The sequence below is a fragment of the Ruditapes philippinarum genome, unplaced genomic scaffold, assembly GCF_026571515.1.
Source record: "Ruditapes philippinarum isolate M1 unplaced genomic scaffold, ASM2657151v2 ctg3522_1_1_1_1, whole genome shotgun sequence".
Taxonomy (NCBI): domain Eukaryota; kingdom Metazoa; phylum Mollusca; class Bivalvia; order Venerida; family Veneridae; genus Ruditapes; species Ruditapes philippinarum.
In genome coordinates, this window is record NW_026855330.1 from 233 (window position 1) to 23786 (window position 23554).

Genomic DNA, 23554 nt, shown 5'->3' on the forward strand with positions numbered 1-23554 from the left:
TTAAATATTTTCAAAAAATCAAAGGCCAAAAAAAGGGGTAACTAAGATGCAAAAATTGAAAAATAGAAATGGGTGGAAAAAAATCAAATCATGTGCCCGGACCAGAATGAAACACACACATTTTCAAAGGGAAAATAAAATTTTTTTTAAATAAATTTTAAAAATATTTTGGTCATTTTTATTCCTAAACTTGAAAATATTCACTCTGGAAAATGAAAAATTTTGTTATTTTGAAAAATTTTCAAATAAAAGTAGGTGATTTTCAAAAATTATAAGACAAAGTACAAAGTCTAAGACACACTTAACATTTAATGTCAATATTTTCTTTTTCAGATTGGAATCTTCTGTAGTATTGAGAGTGGATTTTTTTACAATGGACCAGACCTCATGACAAATGTACAGCTGATGTCAATAACAAATATTCTCTTTGTGCTTCTATTTTATCCAAAAGTATTTGATGGCTATGGTAAGTTATGCATTTTTCTCCCCATACTGAAATTACATCATCCAATTTGACATACACATGATGTTTATCAATGAAATCACTGAATAGTAAAAAAAATGTGTTCTCTGAGTGACAAATAATCTGGCCTGTGTAAGAAAAGTCATTTTCAGGACCAAATGTTGTAAAACAAACTATTCCGCAATCATATTTTGTCTTTTTTACTTGCGAAATAACACATATTTTGTAAAATCAAATGAAAATGCATACCATCTTTTACTATTAGTTCATTTCTATACTGTTTCATGAGTTTTGAAGCAAATATCCATGTCCATTGAGATAAAAAAATCTGAAGTACTGCTGTTTTTCTTCAAAATCTTTGACAAAATCTTGTATAATTTTTTTCAGACCTTGTTCCAGGTCATTTTCACCTAGCTAAGCATTATAGTGTAGCCTTGCTTTCATTCAAGAGGTCACAGTTGCTCCATTTATGTGCATTTTAATGTTATACTTGTTATACTTTGACTCAATGTCAGTCCATGTTACATTCTTTAATCTTATTCATTTTATGATTAGCATATAAAACACTGGATTTATTTCACTAAATTGATAAATGTTTTACATATTTTTTTTTATTTTATAGTTTCAATGATTTCTTTTTTTGTTTTCAGGTTGAAAAGGACAGTTAGCACACAAAAGAATCTTCAGATATTGTCAGAAAGCATAAGATGTTGGGATGAAGTGTACATTTAAGAGAATTAAATAAAATTCATGTCTTCATTTATTTTGCATTTTTTATTGTTTATTTCAAACAAGTATGCACAAAAAAGATTGTTCAAATAGCCTAAAACACCCCGGCCCAAACAAGGCGGGGGGTCTAAAAAAGAGGTGCCCCCCCTAAATATTCTCATCAGATTTTTTTACATATCAGCTATATACCATACACCAGTACTGGAAAAATATTGAACTTGAAAAAAATGCGTTTACGTACAATATACGTTCCACATGGCCCTTTTCACGTTAGATCGGACCCGCATCCGTCATCTGTAGAAGAAATAACTGTGCAGAAGGAAATATTACAACAACTTTTCAGTTTCTGCAATTTGGACCAAAAAAGCAAAGGAGAAGACATTCGCCATATCAAATTGATATTTAATGACATCATAGAACTGGTATACAAAGTTTTATTGAATTTATTCTTTTATACAACTGCAGAATTTATAAATATTGTTAAAACGTTATGTATAACCATACGCTTATTTTCTTACCTTGTGCAAATGTGTTGCTCGTAAACTCTTACTTTTTGTTTGTGATAGAGTAAGTAAATAAGATATTTAGGGCGTCCATGGCCGAGCGGTTAAAGTCCATTAATTTTATACATTTGCTTCTCACCGCTATGGATTCTAGTCCCCCCAGCGTCCTTGAATTCTTTCATCAAACTAGCTAACAAAACGTCAGTGCTTTAACTCACTCGTGACATTGACGGTATGATTTGAAACCCAGCATCTAAAATTGTTTTATGTAAATATTTTTTTCTTCACTTTAAAAAGTACAAATATCTTTGACCGTTTGATTTCAAATATTCGTTTTCCTTTAAAGGCCCATTATGCCTCTGAAATGCTATCATTTTTATTTTTTTTAAAATATTTGGTATCTTTTTAAGTTTCCGAAAACATACTCATTTGCTAGATACTCAAACAAGGCTTTGCATCTTTGGTTCTGTTGGCAATTGGTATACCTTTAGTGAATAATTATTTTGTATGGAAGTCAAAATACTACTTTGTTTACATTTTGCTACCTTTAGGACACATCACTTAATGTTCAGCGCTACCTTTTTCAGTTGTAATAAAATACTTTCATGCGTTTTATCCATTATTTAAACATTATCAAACACATGTTTGACATTTCTAAAGAATTAAAACAATATGGATTTCTGAAGCACAATGCGCCTTTAATCACAACTTGAATCACTGTATCATTGTTGTTTTGTTGTTGTTGTTGTTGGTGGTGGTATTTTTTGTTGTTGTTTTTTTTGTAAGAAGTTATTTTGTTCTTGCGAATTCTTTAATATATTTTCATAAATTAAGTAACAAAGTGACTAAATGTAACAAATACCGACATATAAAAACATCAATGTAACAAAAACCGACATATAAAAACATCAGCATTCAGTTAATAAACATCACCATACCAAATAGCAAGTAATCATATTTGCTCATCTTTTTTTCTAATTACAGTAAAATGAGAGCCAAGACACACCTGACACTGCAGAGGTCAAAGAACTACTATCGCAACAGAAAAAAATAACACAGATATCAAATCCACCAAAAGTTAATTTTGATATATTATAAAAACAACCAATTGAGCATTCGTCCTATAGACAAAAAGTGAAATATTTGATCTTGAATAATTGAAATATGTATTTTCTATCTTCTTTACATATGAACTTTAACTTTCTTTTAATGTATATGTATGCTATTGGAAACTGTGCGTGAGACTAACTATTTTGTTTTCGTGCAACTTACTATCCAGAAATTGTTCGTTTTACTTACTAAACACTGGCAAAGAACATTTGTAGGCTACAGACCTTCGAAAATATATTTTGTATGGCCTTCTACAAGTACAGGTGTAAATAAAATGATTGATTTGGTGTCTTAAGTGCAGAAAGAAAGCTTATTTACATTTATTTTGGTACCAAATTATATCGCTTCGTGCGAATTACTATCGCTGAATGTGCAATTTTCACACAATTCAAACAATGTTCTCAAAAACCACAAAACGTATGATAATGCACTTTGTATTGTCATTTGAAGAAAATTACCGCGCATATGATACGCTAGGTTTTGTTTTGATTTAAGAAACGTTTTCCACCTTAATTTAACATAATAAGGTACTTACCGGGGCTCATCAGTCGCCATTTTATCGTGGGTATTACTATACAAAGTCACGTGATTCCCCACCGTGAATATCTTAGCTCTAGCTATTTGGGTTTTTAAAAGAAGATGTTTTAAGTTTTTACCATGTACAATAAAGGGAAAAACAATGACCCCCCTGGGGCGGGGCCAATTTTTACCCAGGGTTTTAATTTGAATAAACTTGGTAGACACTCACGAGAAGATATTTTATGTTTAGTATCTAAACTCTAGCTCTTTTGGGGTTTTGGTCCCCCTTTTACCCTTTTCTGGGAAAGGTTTTTTGGTTTTTGGCATTTTTAAAAATGAAATATTCCCTAAAAAAGTAATTTTTTTTTTCCCAAAAAACAAGGGTTTTTTTGTCCAGCTAAGTTTATGGACATGATAAACAAAAAATCTTTTGTTTGCAAAGGGGATATTCATTTTGTTTTTTTAATTTTAAAAACCCCAATGTTTAAAGGAAACCCCAATTTTAAAATTTTGGGTTGTCGCTTAAAATAAAGAAGGGTACCATTTAATTCAAAAACCATGGAGTTCCCTTTAAAATAGCCATTTGTCAGCCCTACTTTAAATACTTTGTCATAAATTTTTAATTAAAAGCGTTGAAATTTATTCGAAACTCATTTAAAACATGTATATTTTTGAATTATTTGTAGTTAAAAGGAAAACCCGGGGATTTTTAATTCGGGGATAAACAATTGGTTTTTACAACCCTGAAAGAACACTTTCGCCGTGGAATTGGAAACGGAAAGGATTCAAAGTTAAGATAAAAAATCAAACATATTTTCAAGAAAGTCCAAGGTATTTTTCCTTGAAAAATATTTTGGGTAAACGTTTATTCCGTCGCCCCTTTTTGTGTTTGTCACCCCCCTAATTTTTTTATATGTGCCCCTAAAATTTCTGCCTTTGAAAACTCGAACTGTTTTTTGGTTTTACTTTTTTTGAAAATTGGGATTTTTTATTTTTAAATTTTTTTTAAACAGTCCTTTCCCCAAAATTTTTAAAAGGATTTTTAAAATAAAAAAGAAAAAAACCAAAAAACCCGAGCAAAACCAAACCATTTTTTGGAGCCCGGAGGGAAACTCCCAAAAACCGGGCGGGCGGCTTGTCCCTCGGGGAAAAAACTTTGGAAAGGCAAATTTTTCCTTTTCTCATTAAATTGCAAAAAGGGTTAAAATTTTAAGGGGTTCCCCTTTTCGACTTTTTGGGGAAAAAGACATAAAAAGGGCAAAAATTTAAAAAGCCCCCCAAACATTTCGGATCCACGTTTTTCAAAAACTAAATTTTGTTTTTTTAAAAGGTTTAAACACGGGTACACGAAATTCTTTTCCCCCCTGGGGGGGCCCCCGGGGGAAAAGGGGAAAAGTGGAAAGACCCGGGGCGATTTTTACGAGAGTTATTTTTTTATGTTTAAAAATAAAATTAAATAAGTTTGTAAATTTTTAATTTCCCAGAAAACAAAAAAAGAATTAACCCAGTTTTTCCCCCGGGTTTTGTTTTCTTTTTGGGGCCCTTTAAAAAGGGAAAGGTTTTTGAACAATTTTTTAACATTCGGGAAGAAAAACCCCTTTTCGTTTTGAAAACGGAAGGATAAGTGGTCACCCCTTCCAAACCCATCGGGCCTGTTATTCGGGGTTTTGCCCCTTTAAATTTTACTGCCGGGGGAAAAAAATATAAAACTTAAATTTTTTTTAAAATTTACTGAATATTTTACCCTTTAAAATTTTAAAGGGTCTTGGCCCTTTATAACATTAAATTGTTTTGGTCTTTTAAAAAATTTTTTTAAAAAAAAGTTTAATATTTTTATTGTTTTCGTCCCCAAAAAAATCCAGGGAAACCCTTTAAACCAGTTTTCGTTTGGGAAAACGTAAAAACCAAACGTAACATTTAATCTTTTTCTTTAGGGAAAAACCCAAAGGGTTAACTTTTAAAAATTTTTTCTTTAAAACTTTAAAACAACAAAACAATGTACCCCCTTTTTCCCGTCTTTTGGGAAACATAAACCATAACTTTGGAAAAGGGTTTTTTCGTGCACGGTACATCACCTTAACTTTTGGTAAAAACGTTTTTCGGGGAAAACTTTAACCACATGTAAACATTTAACACGTTTTCGTCCCAAAGTACATCCCCCCAATAAACAGGGAAAACCCCGTTTTTTCTTTTAAAATTTTACTTTCAGGGTAACATGTACTTTTCCTGCCAATTGTTGTTTTAAAAAACCAGACTTACTGAAATTCCCTTTTTTTGTTTTGTCATTTGGCAACTATTTAAATTTAATAAATTTCATTTTTCTTTAAAATTTTTTGTTAAAACTTATGAAAAATTTTCAAAACCAAAAAAGATTAAAAAAAAATTTTTTGAAATAACAATTATCCCCAGTTGGTGACAAACAACAAATAACAAGAGAACCGCAAAAGGGGCGGGGCAATTTTTAACCAATAAAAACAAAAAAAAAGGAAAAATCCTTTAAAATAAAGTTCGGGAAAATTCAAAATTTTTAAGGAAAAAACATTACCCCCCAAAAAAATGAGTTTTCAGGGGGTAAACTTTTTTTAAAATTTTTTTAAAAGGGGGAATAAAAACCCACCAGAGACGCGTATGCAGATTCCGACTTTATTTTTCTAGGGGGAGCAAAATTTTAAAAATAATTTTGTTTTCCCAAATTACAAAATACTAAAAAAGATATTTTTTTAAACAAATTTGAAACCCGGGAAAATTTAAAAGAGGGCCCAAACTATCTAAACCCAATGTGTGTTCGTTTCCCCTTTCTAGAAAGGCAGAAAAATTTATTTCTTTTCATACTTTACCCCAAAAAAAATTTTGAAAATTTTTTTGTTTTCTTTTGCCCTAATAATAAAAATGGGCTTTTTATTTTTCTTATATCATATTTTGCAATATATATATATATATTTACACATTTCATGAAACGTCCATTTCAAATCCAGATTTTATTAAGGGGAGGCTATTCTTGAATGCTTAGTATTCTTGTAGTAAAAAAAATTAACCTTCCTTACATAGAAAAAGCTTTATTAATGTTGTTAAAGAATACGAGTATTAATATTTATTATGATAAATTCTTGTATAAAATTATAAAGAAGTATATGAAATTAAACCTTGATTTGATGAAAACTGAAAAAAAACGCCACAGCTAACAAACTTCAAATTGACAACAATCCTTTCACAAATTTCCTGTAAAAATTTTCTTAAATGATTTTGGTCGATCTCCCATTTTTGGGGACTGTCCATTAAATCGAATATATAATAATAATGTTGATCAAGGATGTTACAGGCCCTGGAAAAATGAAGGTGGGCCAAAAAATGGGAAAAAATAATGAAGGTGCCAAAAAAATCTGGGAAAACAATGAAAAGGTGCCAATACTTTGGGGAAAAATAATGTAAGTGGCATAACTTGAAGAAAATAATTTGACGGTGGCCAAATAATCTGGAGAAAATTTAGGTTGCAAATAATTTGGGGAAAATAATGAAGGTTTGCCCGATAATTGGAAAATTTTTTTTTTTCACAGTGAACCAATCCACCTAAATATTAAAACATGAATGTTTTTTTAAAAATTGTGCTTCGAAATATAGTGGTGACATGCAAATTAAAACCGGTAATTTAGCCAATAATACTTATATGAAATTTACAATTTAAATACTTTTTTTTTTTTTCCCAAAAAAGGGAAATCTAAAGATACATAAATAATGTTGTACAGAAAAAAATTTGACCCTTCCTGGGTGTTTGAAACCTATGACCCTCATTGACAGTAATCCACTTAAAGATCACTCCTGTGAAGTTTGGTTTCAAAAATCCATTCCAGTGGTTTAGGTGACAACAGACGACAATGCACAACAAAAGTGATTCTACGCACAGCATATTTATCTTTTAACAACTTCCCATGATAAAAGTACCCTTTTACTCTTATTTGGAGGAAAAAAATATAACATGTTTTAGAATTTAGTTAAAATTTCCAAACTTTATTCCCAAAAATCAAATGGCATTTAAACAGTTTTTTGTCACAGGGAGTCCTTTGGGATTCCCCTCTTTTAAATAACAAAGTTATTAGTAAGATTCTATGGAAATTTGCCAAAAGAAATTGAAAATAAAATTTAAATCACCAAATGAAATCTTTTTCGACTTCTTAGTCACTGGCCTTTCAGCAGTCAGCATTAAAAAAAACAACATTATTTACTACAGAATTTCCTTTCAGCTTTTTCTGCTTTATGCCATGGAAACAAAAAATAACAATTTTCTAAAAAATTACATTTTTTTATTTACATCCAGTTTAACAGTGAACATTTATCAAGTTTTAGTTTTAAGCTTTGAATGGACTCATTTTCGACCATAGTGTTCGTAAATTCATCTCAACTCTTTCAGAGGCTTGCGTTTCTGCGCTTGAACGTGGAAATGGTTTTATCGTCATCCTCAGGAACTCGGAAGAAAACTCTCCGACTGTGATTGTAATCTGTCCATATCCTGGAAAATATGACAATACCTTTCATTAAACTGTATTAAACTTTTCATTAAAATGTATTTAAAGAGTTTAAAGTACTTACATGTTTTGATGATGTTTAACCCATTACTTCATATAGACGTCTTTTCATGTTTTTTCATCCCCTACCCCTTATGAAGTAATGGGTTAAGGCTCTAGTGATCATGCAAATTAGAATTGTATTATTTTTTTGTCACACTGGGCTTAATGTTAACTAGAATGAATAATAAAGCCTTTTTTGAATGGTTAAGTTACGGACATTTTACTATTAAGATCCGTCTTTAAGTTTTAAGTCACAAAACATTTTGAATTTTAGGTCATATGTCAAATTTTTAACTTTTAACAATTATATTACAACATACGAAGAATAAAATAACTTAAACTAAGGAAATTAAATCAGCCTTCAGCTTTTATTTTTTTGTTGGAAAAACAATTCTTTGCTGTTTCAAACTAAGTATTTCAGTAATTTTATCTTGAACTAGAAATGTGTCCATAGGACACGGCTGCCCCCACCGTGCCACTGTTCTGTCAATCTTATGACTCTAGGTCAAATATTTTTTGAAAACTAAAAATCTTTTACTAAGTAAAGGGCAAGAAGTTTACAAATACTGAATAAAGGTGCATAAGTACACATGCTGACCAACATTCTTGTAAACTTTCAGGCCCTACAAGTGAAATACTTTTTGAGCTATGCATGAACAAGTTAAAAATTGCAAATTTATACTACTGTAAGTCAAGGGCAATAAACTCTAACAAAACTGAAAAAAAAAATCCACATGCAAAGTCCCAGGTGCATAGCTTCACAGTGATGTGAATCATTATTCTTGTAATTTAGTGATGTTGATCATTACTTTTCCTGTAAAGTTGGTTGATTCTAATTCAAGCACTTCAAGGAACAAATAACAACATAATGAAACGGTTTTTACTAAGTTTCAAGGGAAATAACTCTACAAATACTGAAATAAATCCACAAGCAAAAACCCTAGGTGCAAAACTAAATATGCTGAGCAACCTTCCCGTAAGGTTTAATGACTCTATGTCAAATCCTTTTTGAGTTACATGCGACACAAGTTGAAAATTGAAAAAAAAATTCTATGTCAAGGGGCAATAACTCTAAAAATACTAAATAAATCCAGACGAAAATACCCAGGTGCACACAACTACATATGCTGATCAACATTCCTGTAAAGTTTCATAACTCTAGGTCAAATACTTTTTGAGTTACATGGGACACAAGTTGAAAATTGCAAAATTTTACTTAGTCAAGAGCATTACTCTAAAAATACTAAAAATATCCAGACAAAATACCCAGGTGCACAACTACATATGCTGATCAAACATTCCTGTAAAGTTTCATGACTAGGTCAAATACTTTTGAGTTACATGCGACACAAAAGAGAAACAGACGGACGGAAGGACGGACGGACAAGGGTAAATCTAAATGCCCGCCACTAAAGTGGGGGCACAAAAAAGTGCATCTTCTTCAAAACAGCATCTAGAAAACTATTTATAATGCATCAGTAACTTTCATTTCTAAAAATAAAAGATCGGGAAACAAATTGTCCGCTTTACTAATTTACATATAGAGAACAAACTGGTAGATAAGAGATATTGAGGGGTTTCCTCATTGTTTATGTATTTTATCAGGTGCAAATTTCATTTTTTTCCTAAATTCTTCTGCTTTGACAATTTTATGAAACTATTGATCTAAAAATAACATATTCAACATTTGAAAAACTGAAGGGGGCTTTCTTATAATTTTGTCACTGTCTTATACCTCCATATCCTCCATGTCACTCTCCTCAAACTCTTCCTCCGCAATAATACTCCACCTCACCTGAATCCTGAATTATTTAAAACAATCTTGATTAAAATGAAATTTTATTAATTATTCTACATATATATTCTATGTAAAACTAAAACTATCACTAAATGTGATTAATACCCCGCAAAACTGCTTCGGAAATGAAGATGTTACTAGTAACAGAATATTTGTAAAAGAATTGAAATAAGAGTTATGGTTGTGGGCAATTAAAGATAGTTGTGGTTCTTGTATGTTTGCAAATCCACTTTCATAGTGGTTGGCCATTGATGAAGTTTTATTGAATTACTCTGCAATAAGTCCAGAAAGACAAGGAAAAGGAACAAAGGGCAATAACTCTATAAATACTGAAGATGAAGGAAAATGCAAAGGACCTCTGGACCGACCGACCAACCGGGTGACTCCTATATACACCCCTCCTCCAAACTTCGTTTCGGGGTATAATAACCTATGATCATTGATGTGTCAGAAAGGACAGACCTTATATAAAAACACAAAATTCATCATTTACATCCCTCTGAGTTGGTTCATTAGTATTTAGTTTACTATATCACTGCAGGGCCTTTTTACCCTTCTTTGCTGTAGCCGGTATTCAAACTACTTACCCAAGCCAACTTACTACCTTTTTTACCCAAAAAACAGTCTAAAATTCCCCTTCTTTGCGAAGATTTTCCCTTTCAGAGAAATGTTAAATCGAAGAAAAAAACTTGTAAACAAACTTTCTTGTTTAAAAATAGATCATTGTTTTTGTCCAATGAAAGCTAATTATTCAATTACCTACTAGTGGGATACTATACCTTGATTTCAATACTAAATTGATGTTAACTCACTGCCTCGGTCTGAGTTTGCAACATGGGAATACCCCGCTGCCTTAATTTTTAGTGCACACGTGATTTTTTTACGACAATACGGCGACCGATTTACGATGTCGCCCAAATGTAAACAATGTCACAGAACCAGAAGAAAATACGATTGAGTGACATTTTTTTTAGTTGTTTATGAAAAAACTGGACAAATTGTTGACCTTCCTGTAAGTGCAAGAGAATCAAATACATGTATCCACTCGCAAGTTTGTGGTGTCCGAGTAGCACAACATGCCCAAGTATGGGAATAACAACAGTGCCAGTAATAGTGATATGGTGGGAACTGATAATAATGTTCCCTCTGAATCAAATCAAGAACCCTCACATGTCCTACGTAAATTTTTCTATAATTAGGAAATATGAGTTAATGTATTCTTGGGCAAATAAAAAGTGGCAATAAATTGATCTGTAAAAAAATCCCTTTAACTTATGTTGGACAGAAAGCTCCTAAAATAAGTGTGTTTGGAGGAAAATATGCAAATATATTATGATATTTCCCCCAAATGTATGATTTAAATAAGTCTTTATTTATAGTAATAATGGTTAAACTGCCAGTGGAAAATATGATTTTTTCCCCAAAAGTATGAAAACCGTGCACTTTTTCCCCACAAAAAGGGCTATGGCGCCTTCCCCAAAACTAGTGAAAAGGCTCTGCAGACTGCACTGTAATGGATATGTGAGAATTTTCAGCTAAACTAGTAGACGAAGACCTCAGGTACCCTTTGTTTTATTTCTGGCACAAAAAAATTAATAGCTTCTTGAAAATCCTATGTTTAGAAATTATGTTTATAGTTATATGAAGAAAAGTAATCAAAAAATCTAGAATTTCAGTAACAATATTATCCAACGTTATTATACATACCGATTCTTCTTCCATTTCCACCTCATCTTCATCTTCAGAATCTTCGTCCATCTCTCCATCTTCTTTCTCTGACTCGCTCTCGCTTTCAACTTCCTCTCCCTCGACCACCTTGTCAAACGCTTTTTGCGGGAAGTTGTATATATCCTTGTACTGCAAAATTGAGACAAAAATGAAAAACCATTATTCAAACATTTCTGATATTTTATATTTGTGTTAAAGGAACAATCCATATGACACTGTTTTGTCAGTCTGTGGACAAAAAGTGGGAGAGATGGAAAAGGGCAAATCTATATGCCACACCCCCCCCCCCCTACTGAGGGCACAACAGTTGTATAGAAAGAAGGGAGACACAGTTTTACCATTTTTTTTTCATTTTTAGTACATATTATGAAAGTGGTACAACTGTTAAGAACAAATCTCTATATAAAAGTGGAATAGCAGCAAACTAGCTGAAACCAGAGTTTGTTTTGATTTTTTTCAGAATTTTGGGAACATGACCCATACCCTTGGAATTAGGATTTTCAGCAAGGTTTTGTAAAAATTGGGGAAAAATGCATGACTTAAATTTTGCAGTGATTAAATGAATGAAAGAATCACAGTCTAGGATGGCATCTTCAAATATGTAAGCACCATAACTGTGAAGAAGCCCTTATTTTCAAAGAATCGCAAATTTGTTATTCAATATTTTTATTTTGTAACTTTCAATTGGGAATTTTTCCTGTGGATTGGGAAAATAATATACTATTTTTATTTGGGCACATGACCAAATATAGGCTATAAAATAAGCAAGAATAAAAAAATCCTTGGAAACACATGCTATTAAATAAGACAAAAGAGAGTTTTTTTTTTTTTTTTTTTTTTTTCTAAAGAAGCTTTTTTAGTTTTCCTACTCAATCCATACAGTTTGTTATTTGTCAATTATCATGTTAATGTAATGTTTATCAATACAATATTGTTTAAACTGAAATATGATATTATACATAACAGTTCCTTGTTTTAATCGTTCCAGTAATTCTTTCTCTATAGCTGTATCAAGCTGGGCAGCAACAAGAGCTTTTTCTTCACGTCGTCTTTCCCGTCTCTCGACCTTTTTACTCAACGGAACTAATTTCTTTCTGAAACATTAATATCTACATGTAAACAGTACAGTTCTCTCAACCTTTTTATTCAATAGAATACAGTACCAACCTATACCCCTCCTACATCAGGAATGAATTGAACTCATTTTAAATATGTACCTTTCATTGGTTACAAATAAAATTTAATATTAAGAAGCTGAAATTCTGGTGCAGTTCCACATAAGATTTATAGAACATCCTTCACATCAGTTATTTCATGAACCATTGATCTTCTTTTTTTTCTTTTTTTTTGGGGGGGGGGGGGGGTTACATCTCACCTACACAGTAGAGGTCATATGAAGTCTTCCCAGCTTTACTGGTGGAAGAAGACCTCAGCAAACAGGCACCTGAGTAGAACCCACCTTAGGCAAGAAGACTGGATAGCAGGTCAGTAACTCAGCAAGTTAGCAGTCTTATTCTTTGTCAAAACAAAATAAGAAACAACCATTAAAACTTGAAAACAACATTCTACTTCTAGTGCAGTTTTTTTTTCCAATTCTGATATACATGTATATGTTTCACCAATTACAGCTTTACAAAATTTAAAATTGGACCCAATAAGGGATTGAAATGACCACCTCCTGTTTATTAGCTGAATGCCTAAACCATAAAACCATTCAGTCAATGGCTTATCTCCTTTTCTAAATATAAACAGTTCCACAACACTGCAACTGGCAAGATAAGAGATCCAATGATATGGATTATGAAAATTAATTTATTCCTGATGCATTATGGGTAAATAATCTACCAAGTAAAATACTAACTGTCTCTTTAGAGTAAGTCTCCTTATACGTATGAGGTACTGAGTGATCTTTGTAAATCTTTGCTTACACTTGTGCTTTACAAACCTGCAAAAAAAAAAAAAAATACCAACAGTATTTATTTTAGGCCTGAATAATTGCATTAAAAACATCTAAACAACAGATTCTTTAAAAAAATGACTGTTCTTTTCTTGTTTGGTTTTACTGCGCACCAACAAAATGGTTTAGGTCATATGGCGCCGAAACAGGAAAGGATCATTTTTGGCCACCTTGGGTGTAACAAACTTGCACATTCTACAAACACCAGGTGTCCAAGCCACCTCACTGCTTTGGAGCTTTTAGGGAAATGCATAGACTTGCCCATTTAGGTCACCTCTTAGGGAATCACGCAGGGTTAAACGATGACTGAAATTCTGACTGATGTCTCAAGTACCTGCAATTTTTTAAACTTTTTAAGACACAGAAATAGTTTACATAAATTAACTTAAGTTGTTGTAATAATATTCGGATATAGTTTGTTTTATCTTTTATTTCTGGAGGTGCATAAAGTGATACATATTTCATCATAAACTTACAAGTCATGTGACGACTCTAGTGGTATGTGTCATATGCATGTATAATGAGATTACAGCAGCTTAAACTGCGTTATTCCTCATAACATGCATGACAGTTTAAGCTTAATTCCTCATAACATGCATGACAGTTTAAGCTTAATTCCTCATAACATGCATGACAGTTTAAGCTGAATTCCTCATAACATGCATGACAGTTTAAGCATAATTCCTCATAACATGCATGACAGTTTAAGCTGAATTCCTCATAACATGCATGACAGTTTAAGCATAATTCCTCATAAATGCATGACAGTTTAAGCTTAATTCCTCATAACATGCATGACAGTTTAAAAGCTTAATTCCTCATAACATGCAATGACAGTTTAAGCTTTAATTCCTCATACATGCATGACAGTTTAAGCATAATTCCTCATAACATGCATGACAGTTTAAGCATAATTCCTCATAACATGCATGACAGTTTAAGCATAATTCCTCATAACATGCATGACAGTTTAAAAAGCTTAATTCCTCATAACATGGCATGACTTAGTTTAAGCATAATTCCTCATAACATGCATGAACAGTTTAAGCATAATTCCTCATAACATGCATGACAGATTTAAGCATAATTCCTCATAACATGCATGACAGTTTAAGCATAATTCCTCATAACATGCATGACAGTTTAAGCATAATTCCTCATAACATGCATGACAGTTTAAGCTTTAATTCCTCATAACATGCATGACAGTTTAAGCATAATTCCTCACAACATGCATGACAGTTTAAGCATAATTCCTCACAACATGCATGACAGTTTAAGGCATAATTCCTCATAACATGCATGACAGTTTTAAGCTTAATTCCTCATAACATGCACGACAGTTTAAGCATAATTCCTCATAACATGAATGACAGTTTAAGCTTTATTCCTCATAACATGCATGACAGTTTAAGCTTAATTCCTCATAACATGCACGACAGTTTAAGCTTTATTCCTCATAACATGCATGACAGTTTAAGCATAATTCCTCATAACATGAATGACAGTTTAAGCATAATTCCTCATAACATGCACGACAGTTTAAGCTTAATTCCTCATAACATGCACGACAGTTTAAGCTTAATTCCTCATAACATGCACGACAGTTTAAGATTAATTCCTCATAACATGCATGACAAAGACAATATGTCTGTCAGCACAACAACACATTGATCTTGTTGATGATCTGCGTGTGGCAAATAGCCAAAACAATAGATGGTCCAGATTCATTTCCTTCCAGAACTTTTAAAATAATTTTATTGTTTTTAAAAGGATTTAATGTAGAACCCTCTCATTCTAGTGAGTATCAGAGAACATACATGTAGATTGTTTTAGGAGGAAAAGTCAGCGTGAAAACGCATGTTTTTGAACAATCAGATAGTCACATGGTTTCATTTTACGAATAAAATAATAGTTACTTTTGAGGATTGGTTCCTCACTAAAATGAGTGGGCTATACACTTTATGATTATCCTATAATAAATGAAATATTAAAGAAGAAAAGTTACGGGCAGAAAATTAAACCTAAATCATCTATTATATTGGCTTTCTGCCCCAAACAGATCACAAAGTTACATGGAATAGGGCACCGTGCTTGTATCAATGTCAGAATTATTTAAAGTTCAATAAAACCTGACATTAAGAGGAAATCTTACTTTGGCCAGTAATCAGTTGTTCATCAATCTGTTTGAGTGCTTTCTCGTAACTGTTTGATAATTTCACCTTCTCCCACAGTCGCCGTGGAAACGCAGCTCTTTCAACAACTTTCATGTACAAGAAACACACACCTACAACAGAAAAAATTTGGGTCCATTGAACATTAGGTGAATATCAGTTATATAAAGACTTTTATCCGTTCTTGCTGCACGCTGTTTTAAGCCTTACCACCCTAAAACTCAAAATGGACTTAACCATCTTTCAATCAGGATATAACCATCCATCATTGTTAGAGAAATTTCAAAATACATGTACATATTGACAGAACAGCTAGCAGTGTTCAAATTAAGGTAAGTCTATATTAATTGCTGTGTAGGATTAATAAACAAAATACATTAATTTTTGTTGTTGTTTTTGTGCCCCCACTTTAGGGAGGGCATTTAAATTTACCCTTGTCCATCCGTCCGTCCTTCCTCATTTTGTGTTGCACATAGCTCAAAAAGCATTTGACCTAGAGTTATGAAACTTCACAGGAATGTACCTCAGCATGTGAAGTTGTGCACATGGGGTTTCGCTTGTGGAATTTTTTCTGTTTTATCAGAGTTATTGCCCTTGACTTTGCAATTATCAACTTGTGTCGCACATAACTCAAAAAGTATTTGACCTAGGTCATAAAACTTTACAGGAATGTTAAACAGCAAGTGTAGTTGTGCACCTGGGTATTTTCATGTGGATTTATTTAGTATCTGTAGAGGTATTGCCCTTGACTTAGTAAAAATTTGCAATTTTCAATTTGTGCTGTGCGTAGCTCAAAAAATATTTAACCTTGAGTATTCAAACTTTACGGGAATGTTGGTCAGCATGCGTAGTTGTGCACCTGGGGTTTCGTTTATGGATGTATCCAGCATTTCTAAAGTTATTGCCCTTGACTTACTAAAAAAAACGTTCAATTATGTTGTATTATTTGTTCTGCGAGTGCTTGAGTTAGAATCACTTTAACAGAAATAATGATCAACATTACTGTGAAGCTATGCACCTTGGGCTTTGCATGTGGATTTTTTTCAATTTTGTTAGAGTTAGACTTTGATCTGTAGGCCTGAAAAATTACTAGAACTGTGTCCAAAGGACACGGACGCCCCTAATGACAACATATATATGGTATATAGTGAAAAAATAAACAAAGGGCCATAATACTGTTAAATTTGGTCGCAGCGAAAATTCCTTCCTTTACTACCATCTACACATTAAGGTTGTTCATCCCTGGAAGTTTAAGCAAAATCTGCCATCCGGTTTAAGACGTGTTGCGTTCACAAAATTTCTATATGTATACATGGTATATAGTGAAAAAATCAACAAAGGGCCAAAATTCTGTTAAATTTGGTCGCAGCAAATATTCCTTTCTTTACTACCATCTACACATTAAGGTTGTTCATCCCTGGAAGTTTAAGCAAAATCTGCTATCAGGTTTAAGAGGAGTTGCGTTCACAAAATTTCTACATAGTATATAGTGAAAAAATCAACAAAGGGCCATAATTCTGTTAAATTTGGTCGCAGCGAAAATTCCTTCCTTTACTACCATCTACACATTAAGGTTGTTCATCCCGGGAAGTTTAAGCAAAATCTGCCATCCGGTTTAAGAGGAGTTGCGTTCACATGATTTTGGTACGCACGGATGGCAATACGTACGGACGGACGGACATTGCAACACTATAAGCTCCCCACTTTGTGGGGGCATAACAAGAATGTTGGTCAGCATGCCTTCTTATGCACCTTGGGGTTTACTTGTGGATTTATTTAGAACTTGTTAAGTTCTTGCCCTTTACTTAGTAAAAGATTTTTAGTTTTCAACTTGTGGCACATGTAGCCGAAAAAAATATTTGACCAAGAGTCATAAGATTGACAAAACAGTGGAGTGTGGGGGCACCCATGTCCAATTGGACACATTTCTAATTTATATCTGAAATTAACTTAATACCCTATATTCTTATGTTCAATAATAATGCAAATATGCTGTAGACTATAATTATTAACCTTTAGCCTGCTAGTGGCCGTACATGTAGCTTCTACCTATGCAACTAGTGCAGACCAAGATCAGCTGGCACATCCATGTTGTCTGATCTGTTATGGTCTGCACTGTTCTCCCTATTCAGTCAGTCATTTTTTTCATAAAATTAACCCAAAAAATTGATGAATGGTTTTAAGTTACACAACATGTTAATCTTTATCTGGCAAAGTGGTAAAATGGTGTTGTCCACTAGTCTGTGTAACAGTGTTAAATATTTAGTGTGATAAGAGCTTATGTTGAAATAGATGTTGTGCAGCGCTTCCGTTAACGGAAATTTGGGAATTCTTTAATCATTGGATTTTGGCTTGTGACTTCCGAAATATAATACTTTTCCTTCTTTACCTATATAATGTGATTTCCAATATGAGAGATTTTGCAGTGTCTGATTTCTAAATTTTGGAATTTAGTGGAACCCCTGTTGTGTGCAGAAACAAAGTTAGAAAATAATACAAGCCCAAATATACATATATACAAATTTAAAACATGTAGTAAAATATGCCTGTCCTTACTTTCTTCCTCTTTAAACATGCAAAGAAAAAGCCTTGAGATAGTCAAAATATTTTGATGTCTTCATCTAGATTTTGACATATTTTTGTGTTAAGGTTCAGACTCTCCCCTCTTGGTAGACTCTCCCCCATAAATAAAATAGCACAATATTTAACCTAGTAGTACAATTAGCTGTTCTAAGCCAAAAGTCAACCTTACAGACACCTATAAGGAACGTCCTTATTAAATACAAGAAGCTCATACCTCTGCAGAAATTTTCATGTATACATACCATTTTCTTCTCTTACAGTTGCGTATTGACTGTTGGCTAGGGGACATGAAGCTCTGTTACATAGACCCGTCAAACTATATTCATTACGGCAAAACTTTTGTGTCTTTGCTCTAAAATATAAAATGTGATAAAGCAAAATTACAGATCATGATCATGATGATCATATGGGTATCTGAAAGAATATACATGTTTATGAAACAAACTGACTTCTTCCTATTTAACTATTAGACATTCAAACTTTATCATCAATCATTTCATGATCAAATCTTCATAACTGACATTTTTATGTACCGCACAAAGACACAGTGGTTTTTCTCACTCAATTAGGAAGAGGCTTTAGCCTCTTGATTTTCTTATTGGGAAAAAAGTATCGCTAAAATTGCTTATTTGGGAAGTAAAAAAGCTGGGGTAAGTTTACATTTTGGGGGAAACTGCATGATTATTTAAGAAAATTTCAATGGGAAAATGCCTTTCCTAGGGGCCTTTCCTAGGCCAGACATCATTTTAATCATAAAGATACAAGTAACATGTACATGTATGCCTTTCTTATTATCAAATAAAGAATCCTTTCTAATTAAAATTTACAAAGAGAGAAGAAGCTACTAACCTTGTTTTAAAAGAGCAAAAAGATCCATTGATAATACTCCAGATGACCTTAAATAAGAGCAATTGTAAGTGTTAAAATTTTACAATAGATACACATTAATATCAGTGTTAGGCTAACAATCATTGTAAGCATTAAGTATAGGTTAAAGTGTATTGGTTCATATTTACAAAATTAAATTGGTCATGCGCCTGTGCCACGCCTGATCAATTGAATTTTATCAATACGTACTTAACCAGCTTAGTGCCCCAATTTTTCTGCTCAAATTCATGTGCAGTTTGTTAATAATTAATTACACTTTGGAAATTCAACTCGGCCCAACACAAACTCGGCACGGGTCAACTCAACCTATTAGGATATAGATTAATAATAAATTTTTTAATAATAATGTAAAAGTTAGGATCACCAACAAATAGAAATTGAAAAAGTTTGTTGCATATTAATGTTTGAAATTATCTTGGTTAAGCAGCACAGACTTTAACTGACAATTGTAAAATGTAATTAAAGTCCATGCTTAGTGTTTGAAATTAATTTTTGTCCAATAGGATTGCAGTATTTCAAATTAATCCTAACACATTTTCATTGGTAAATCGGCAAATGTTAATCAGTCTAGTAAATCAACTGTTAATAAATATAATTTAAAACACTAAGCCGGCGGCGGCACGAAATACCCAAATATACCCAAATGCACCCAAATATAGCAATATTTATTTTTGTTTGTATAAAATATAGATTATAATGAGAAATAAATAAATATTTATTAAATATAATATGACTTAGCCTGCTATAATTTTCATTCATTCCGTTGAAATGGACAGTTACGATGTTGTAAGAAAATAAAGTTGTGACATTTGCTTATCTTAGTACTATATAGGTTCTTTATGAATGTACTTGCAATTTTAAATCAAGATATGATATTTGTTGTCTACACTTACATTTTTAAGGTGTACTTTTGTTGAAATTTCATATCATATACAAGTGTCCATTAAAAAAATAGCTTTAATGGTGTACATATAGACTGTATTTTGGTTCAAAACACAATGATAGGGAAATGTATATTTGGGTATGGTTGATTATATCTTAGTGAAAATGTATATTGTATTCATGATAAAAACAGCACTTTTTTAGGATAAAACATTTATTTTTAGTATAATTGGGCAATATTTGGGTATATTTAGGCAATATTTGGGTATATTTGGGCAATATTTGGGTATATTTGGGTGTATTTGGGTATTTCGTGCTGCCCCTAAGCCGGTTAAAATTTATTTGTAAGTATCTACAAAATTAAATTGGTCCTACGGCTGCGCTGTGCCTGACCAATTTAATTTTTGTAAATACGTACTAACAGTGGCTTACAGACACTTCACCCCCCAGACACTTCACCCTAGGCCCTTTTTTGCAGACACTTCACCCCTCAGACAGTTCACCCCTCATTTTAAGAAATTTGATTGAGACACTTCACCCCTCATTTTTTTTATTTTGTGTTTAACAATTATTTATGTAGATTATGTTAAATACATTCAATAGTGATTGCGTATGTTTATTGTTTTTACCCATTGTCTAATAAATTTTGAGTTGATTTAATTCTTGAAGTTTTGGTACTTAAGTTTGTTTTCAGTCTGATCCTTACCATATAATAATCATCGAGTTACGTTCATTTGGTGATGGTTTGTTCTTTAACCTTGTGCTTAATTTACATAACTGGTGCTATTTATTTGTTTAATAAATAACATTATGAATGATCTTTGTATTAAATGCAGGATAATTGTGTCTGATAATGATGATAAATAATTTATATTTACTATATTTTTTAAAGCAACCGATTCATTCATTCATATTCATTTTATTTATTTAATTTATTTATTAAGAATTAATTTAATTTTCATACAATTATACCATTTAAATTCAATTATCTAATCAATTGTGAGATAACCGTTGAATAAACAACTAATCAACATGTTAAATAAACAAGATGACATGCAATAAACACTTAATGGATGAAAGTGCTGTGATATATTTGGCAATACAATCAATTAACCTAAATCAGCTTTAAATTTGAGGGGTGAAGTGTCTGGGGGGTGAGGTGTCTTGCTACCCTAACAGTAACATAAACAAAGGTATCGAAAGTGTATTTTGATTAAAATGTGAAACAAAATATCGTGAGATTAAATTTAACGCGACAGAAGATGCAAGTCGTGAGTAAAGCAAAATGTAGAATGTCGCGAAAATATATGAAAATTGTAAACAGTTCCGGAAAACACAATATTTTGAGATAAATCTATGTATTCAAAATAAGATTTGTAAGAAATATATATAGTTACATCATCATGCTGCATTTTTGTCAAGCTACGATGCCACCTTTTTAAATTTAATTATGTTTTGTTGACAAAATTTGGTAACACGTGAAAATTTATTCAGAATTGTTCCGCACTAATTTAGACGAATTTTTATTTCTTCTTTTTGAACTTTTGTAAACATTTATTTACTTTCTGAACTTGAAAAAATATTTAAGATAATTTAAAAAATTTTAACATTATGCAACAAATCAAAATGTAGGGAATTATAGAATAAAATACATGAATTTAATTTCGTCTAAAATTTAATTTACCAGGATGTAAACAACAAGGAAGTTTTTTTCAGTAGGGCTTTTAACAAATTTTACCTCAATGTCATCTAAGTTTTTAAAGAGAAATTGAGAGATAAATATGTCTCGGTTAAGGCAGCCACTACCCGAATACGGAACTCTTATTAGATGGACCGTACAGGAGGTCATAAATTGGCTATCTGAGGTAAACTTTTTTAACTGTTTAATAAAAACAGAAAACACATGCTTTCTTTTTAAATTTTACCTATTAACTGATGAATAAACTGATAAATATGTTGGGTGACAGAAAAGAAAGTTCTATGACAGTGGCAGTCTTCTTGTGTGATACTACATACATGGCATACAGCTTTGATATTTCACATATAACATATAATTTGAAGAGGACATAGCTCTATAAAAGTAGTCCAACTCATTAAACTTTTCAAAGAGAAAATGAGATAATCTTGAACGGGCGATGTCTTTTTCCAAAGGGTTCGGCAATAGTTAAAAACAATTTGTAAAATGGATCAAACTGTTTATTCCGAATCAATTAGTCTATTTATAAGGAGCACTTTTAGAATCTGTCACAGTAAAACCATCTGTTTTATAATCCTAACTCTACTGTAAACCTCTTAGCATAACCCATAACACTAACCCTTACCCATAACACTAACCCTAACCCTTGACCGTAACCCTAGAAGTAATCAGAGTGATTTTTAGAGAAACATAAACTATTAAATATTGAACACATAATTTTGTGTAAAATTTGAAAAACAGCTGCAGACATTTTCTAAAATCGAGCCATTTATAATGTTGTTTGAACAATGTTTTCCACAAAAAATAACTTAGATAAGCAAAACATATTAATTTAATTATATAAGTAGTAAATTCTTCTTTTCTCTACCACAGACATAATAAACAGTGGACATCTAGAATATTATTTAAATCATGGCAAACTCCAATCATGTGACATCAATCTACTTCTGCATTCAAAAAACTTGATTGATCAATGTTACTGTTACATGTATATAGGGGTATAATGACCCTCTTGTTTCTTACTTGTCATCTGGATATTATTAATTATACTTCTTTCTTTTTAAGAATAAACTAGACTGCAGCAGATGTTTCCGAGATGGGGGTGTTGATGGCAATAAGTTAGTGGTAAGTTTAAGTAATCATTGACTTTCACAAAATCTTTGTGTATTATAATATGCATTTAAACCTCGCTTTAACCAGTTGTGTCTTTTAACATAATTTAAACCTAGCTTCCATCAGTGGTGTCTTATAACTTATATTTGAACCTAGCATTCATCAGTGGTGTCTTATAACATACATTTAAACCTAGCTTTCATCAGTGGTATCTTATGACATACATTTAAACCTAGCTTTCATCAGTAGTGTCGTATAACATTCATTTAAACCGAGCTTTTATCAGTGGTGTCTTATAACATACATTTAAACCTAGCTTTCAACAGTGGTGTCTTATAACTTACATTTAAACTTAGCTTTCAACAGTGGTGTCTTATAACATACATTTAAACCTGTCTTTCACCAGTGGTGTCTTATAACATACATTTAAACCTAGCTTTCATCAGTGATGTCTTATAACATACATTTAAACTTAGCTTTCAACAGTGGTGTCTTATAACATACATTTAAACCTATCTTTCATCAGTAATGTCTTATAACATACATTTAAACTTAGCTTTCAACAGTGGTGTCTTATAACATACATTTAAACTAAGCTTTCATCAGTGATGTCTTATAACATACATTTAAACTTAGCTTTCAACAGTGGTGTCTTATAACATACATTTAAACTTAGCTTTTATCAGTGATGTCTTATAACATACATTTAAACCTAACTTTCCACAGTGGTGTCTTATAACATACATTTAAACTTAGCTTTCAACAGTGGTGTCTTATAACATACATTTAAACCTAGCTTTCATCAGTGGTGTCTTATAACATACATTTAAACCTAACTTTCACCAGTGG

The 23554-nt window shown here is 32.0% G+C and overlaps 2 protein-coding genes and 1 long non-coding RNA gene across 3 annotated transcripts in view; 2 read left to right on the forward strand and 1 right to left on the reverse strand.

The window, feature by feature from the left end:
* The first annotated feature begins 326 nt into the window (after nt 1–326).
* LOC132742968 (uncharacterized) lies at nt 327–1222 on the forward strand. Its single transcript, XR_009627508.1, has 2 exons — nt 327–466; nt 1114–1222. It is a non-coding gene; the product is annotated as an uncharacterized LOC132742968 (long non-coding RNA).
* A 6580-nt stretch (nt 1223–7802) lies between these two features.
* Nucleotides 7803–21391, reverse strand: LOC132742971 (protein MAK16 homolog). The gene is given in 10 exon segments (XM_060731474.1): nt 7803–7828; nt 9622–9688; nt 11392–11541; nt 12377–12506; nt 13274–13357; nt 15525–15537; nt 15540–15656; nt 18369–18478; nt 18976–19022; nt 21294–21391. Coding segments are annotated over 9 exon segments (708 nt in total). The 5' UTR covers nt 21309–21391; the 3' UTR covers nt 7803–7828; nt 9622–9646.
* A 175-nt stretch (nt 21392–21566) lies between these two features.
* Nucleotides 21567–23554, forward strand: part of LOC132742970 (uncharacterized) — a gene marked incomplete at its 3' end in the record, with an annotated part of 58059 nt that continues 56071 nt past the window's right edge. The window contains 2 exon segments of the mRNA XM_060731473.1: nt 21567–21761; nt 22658–22717. Of these exon segments, the coding sequence (XP_060587456.1) occupies nt 21678–21761; nt 22658–22717 (144 nt within the window).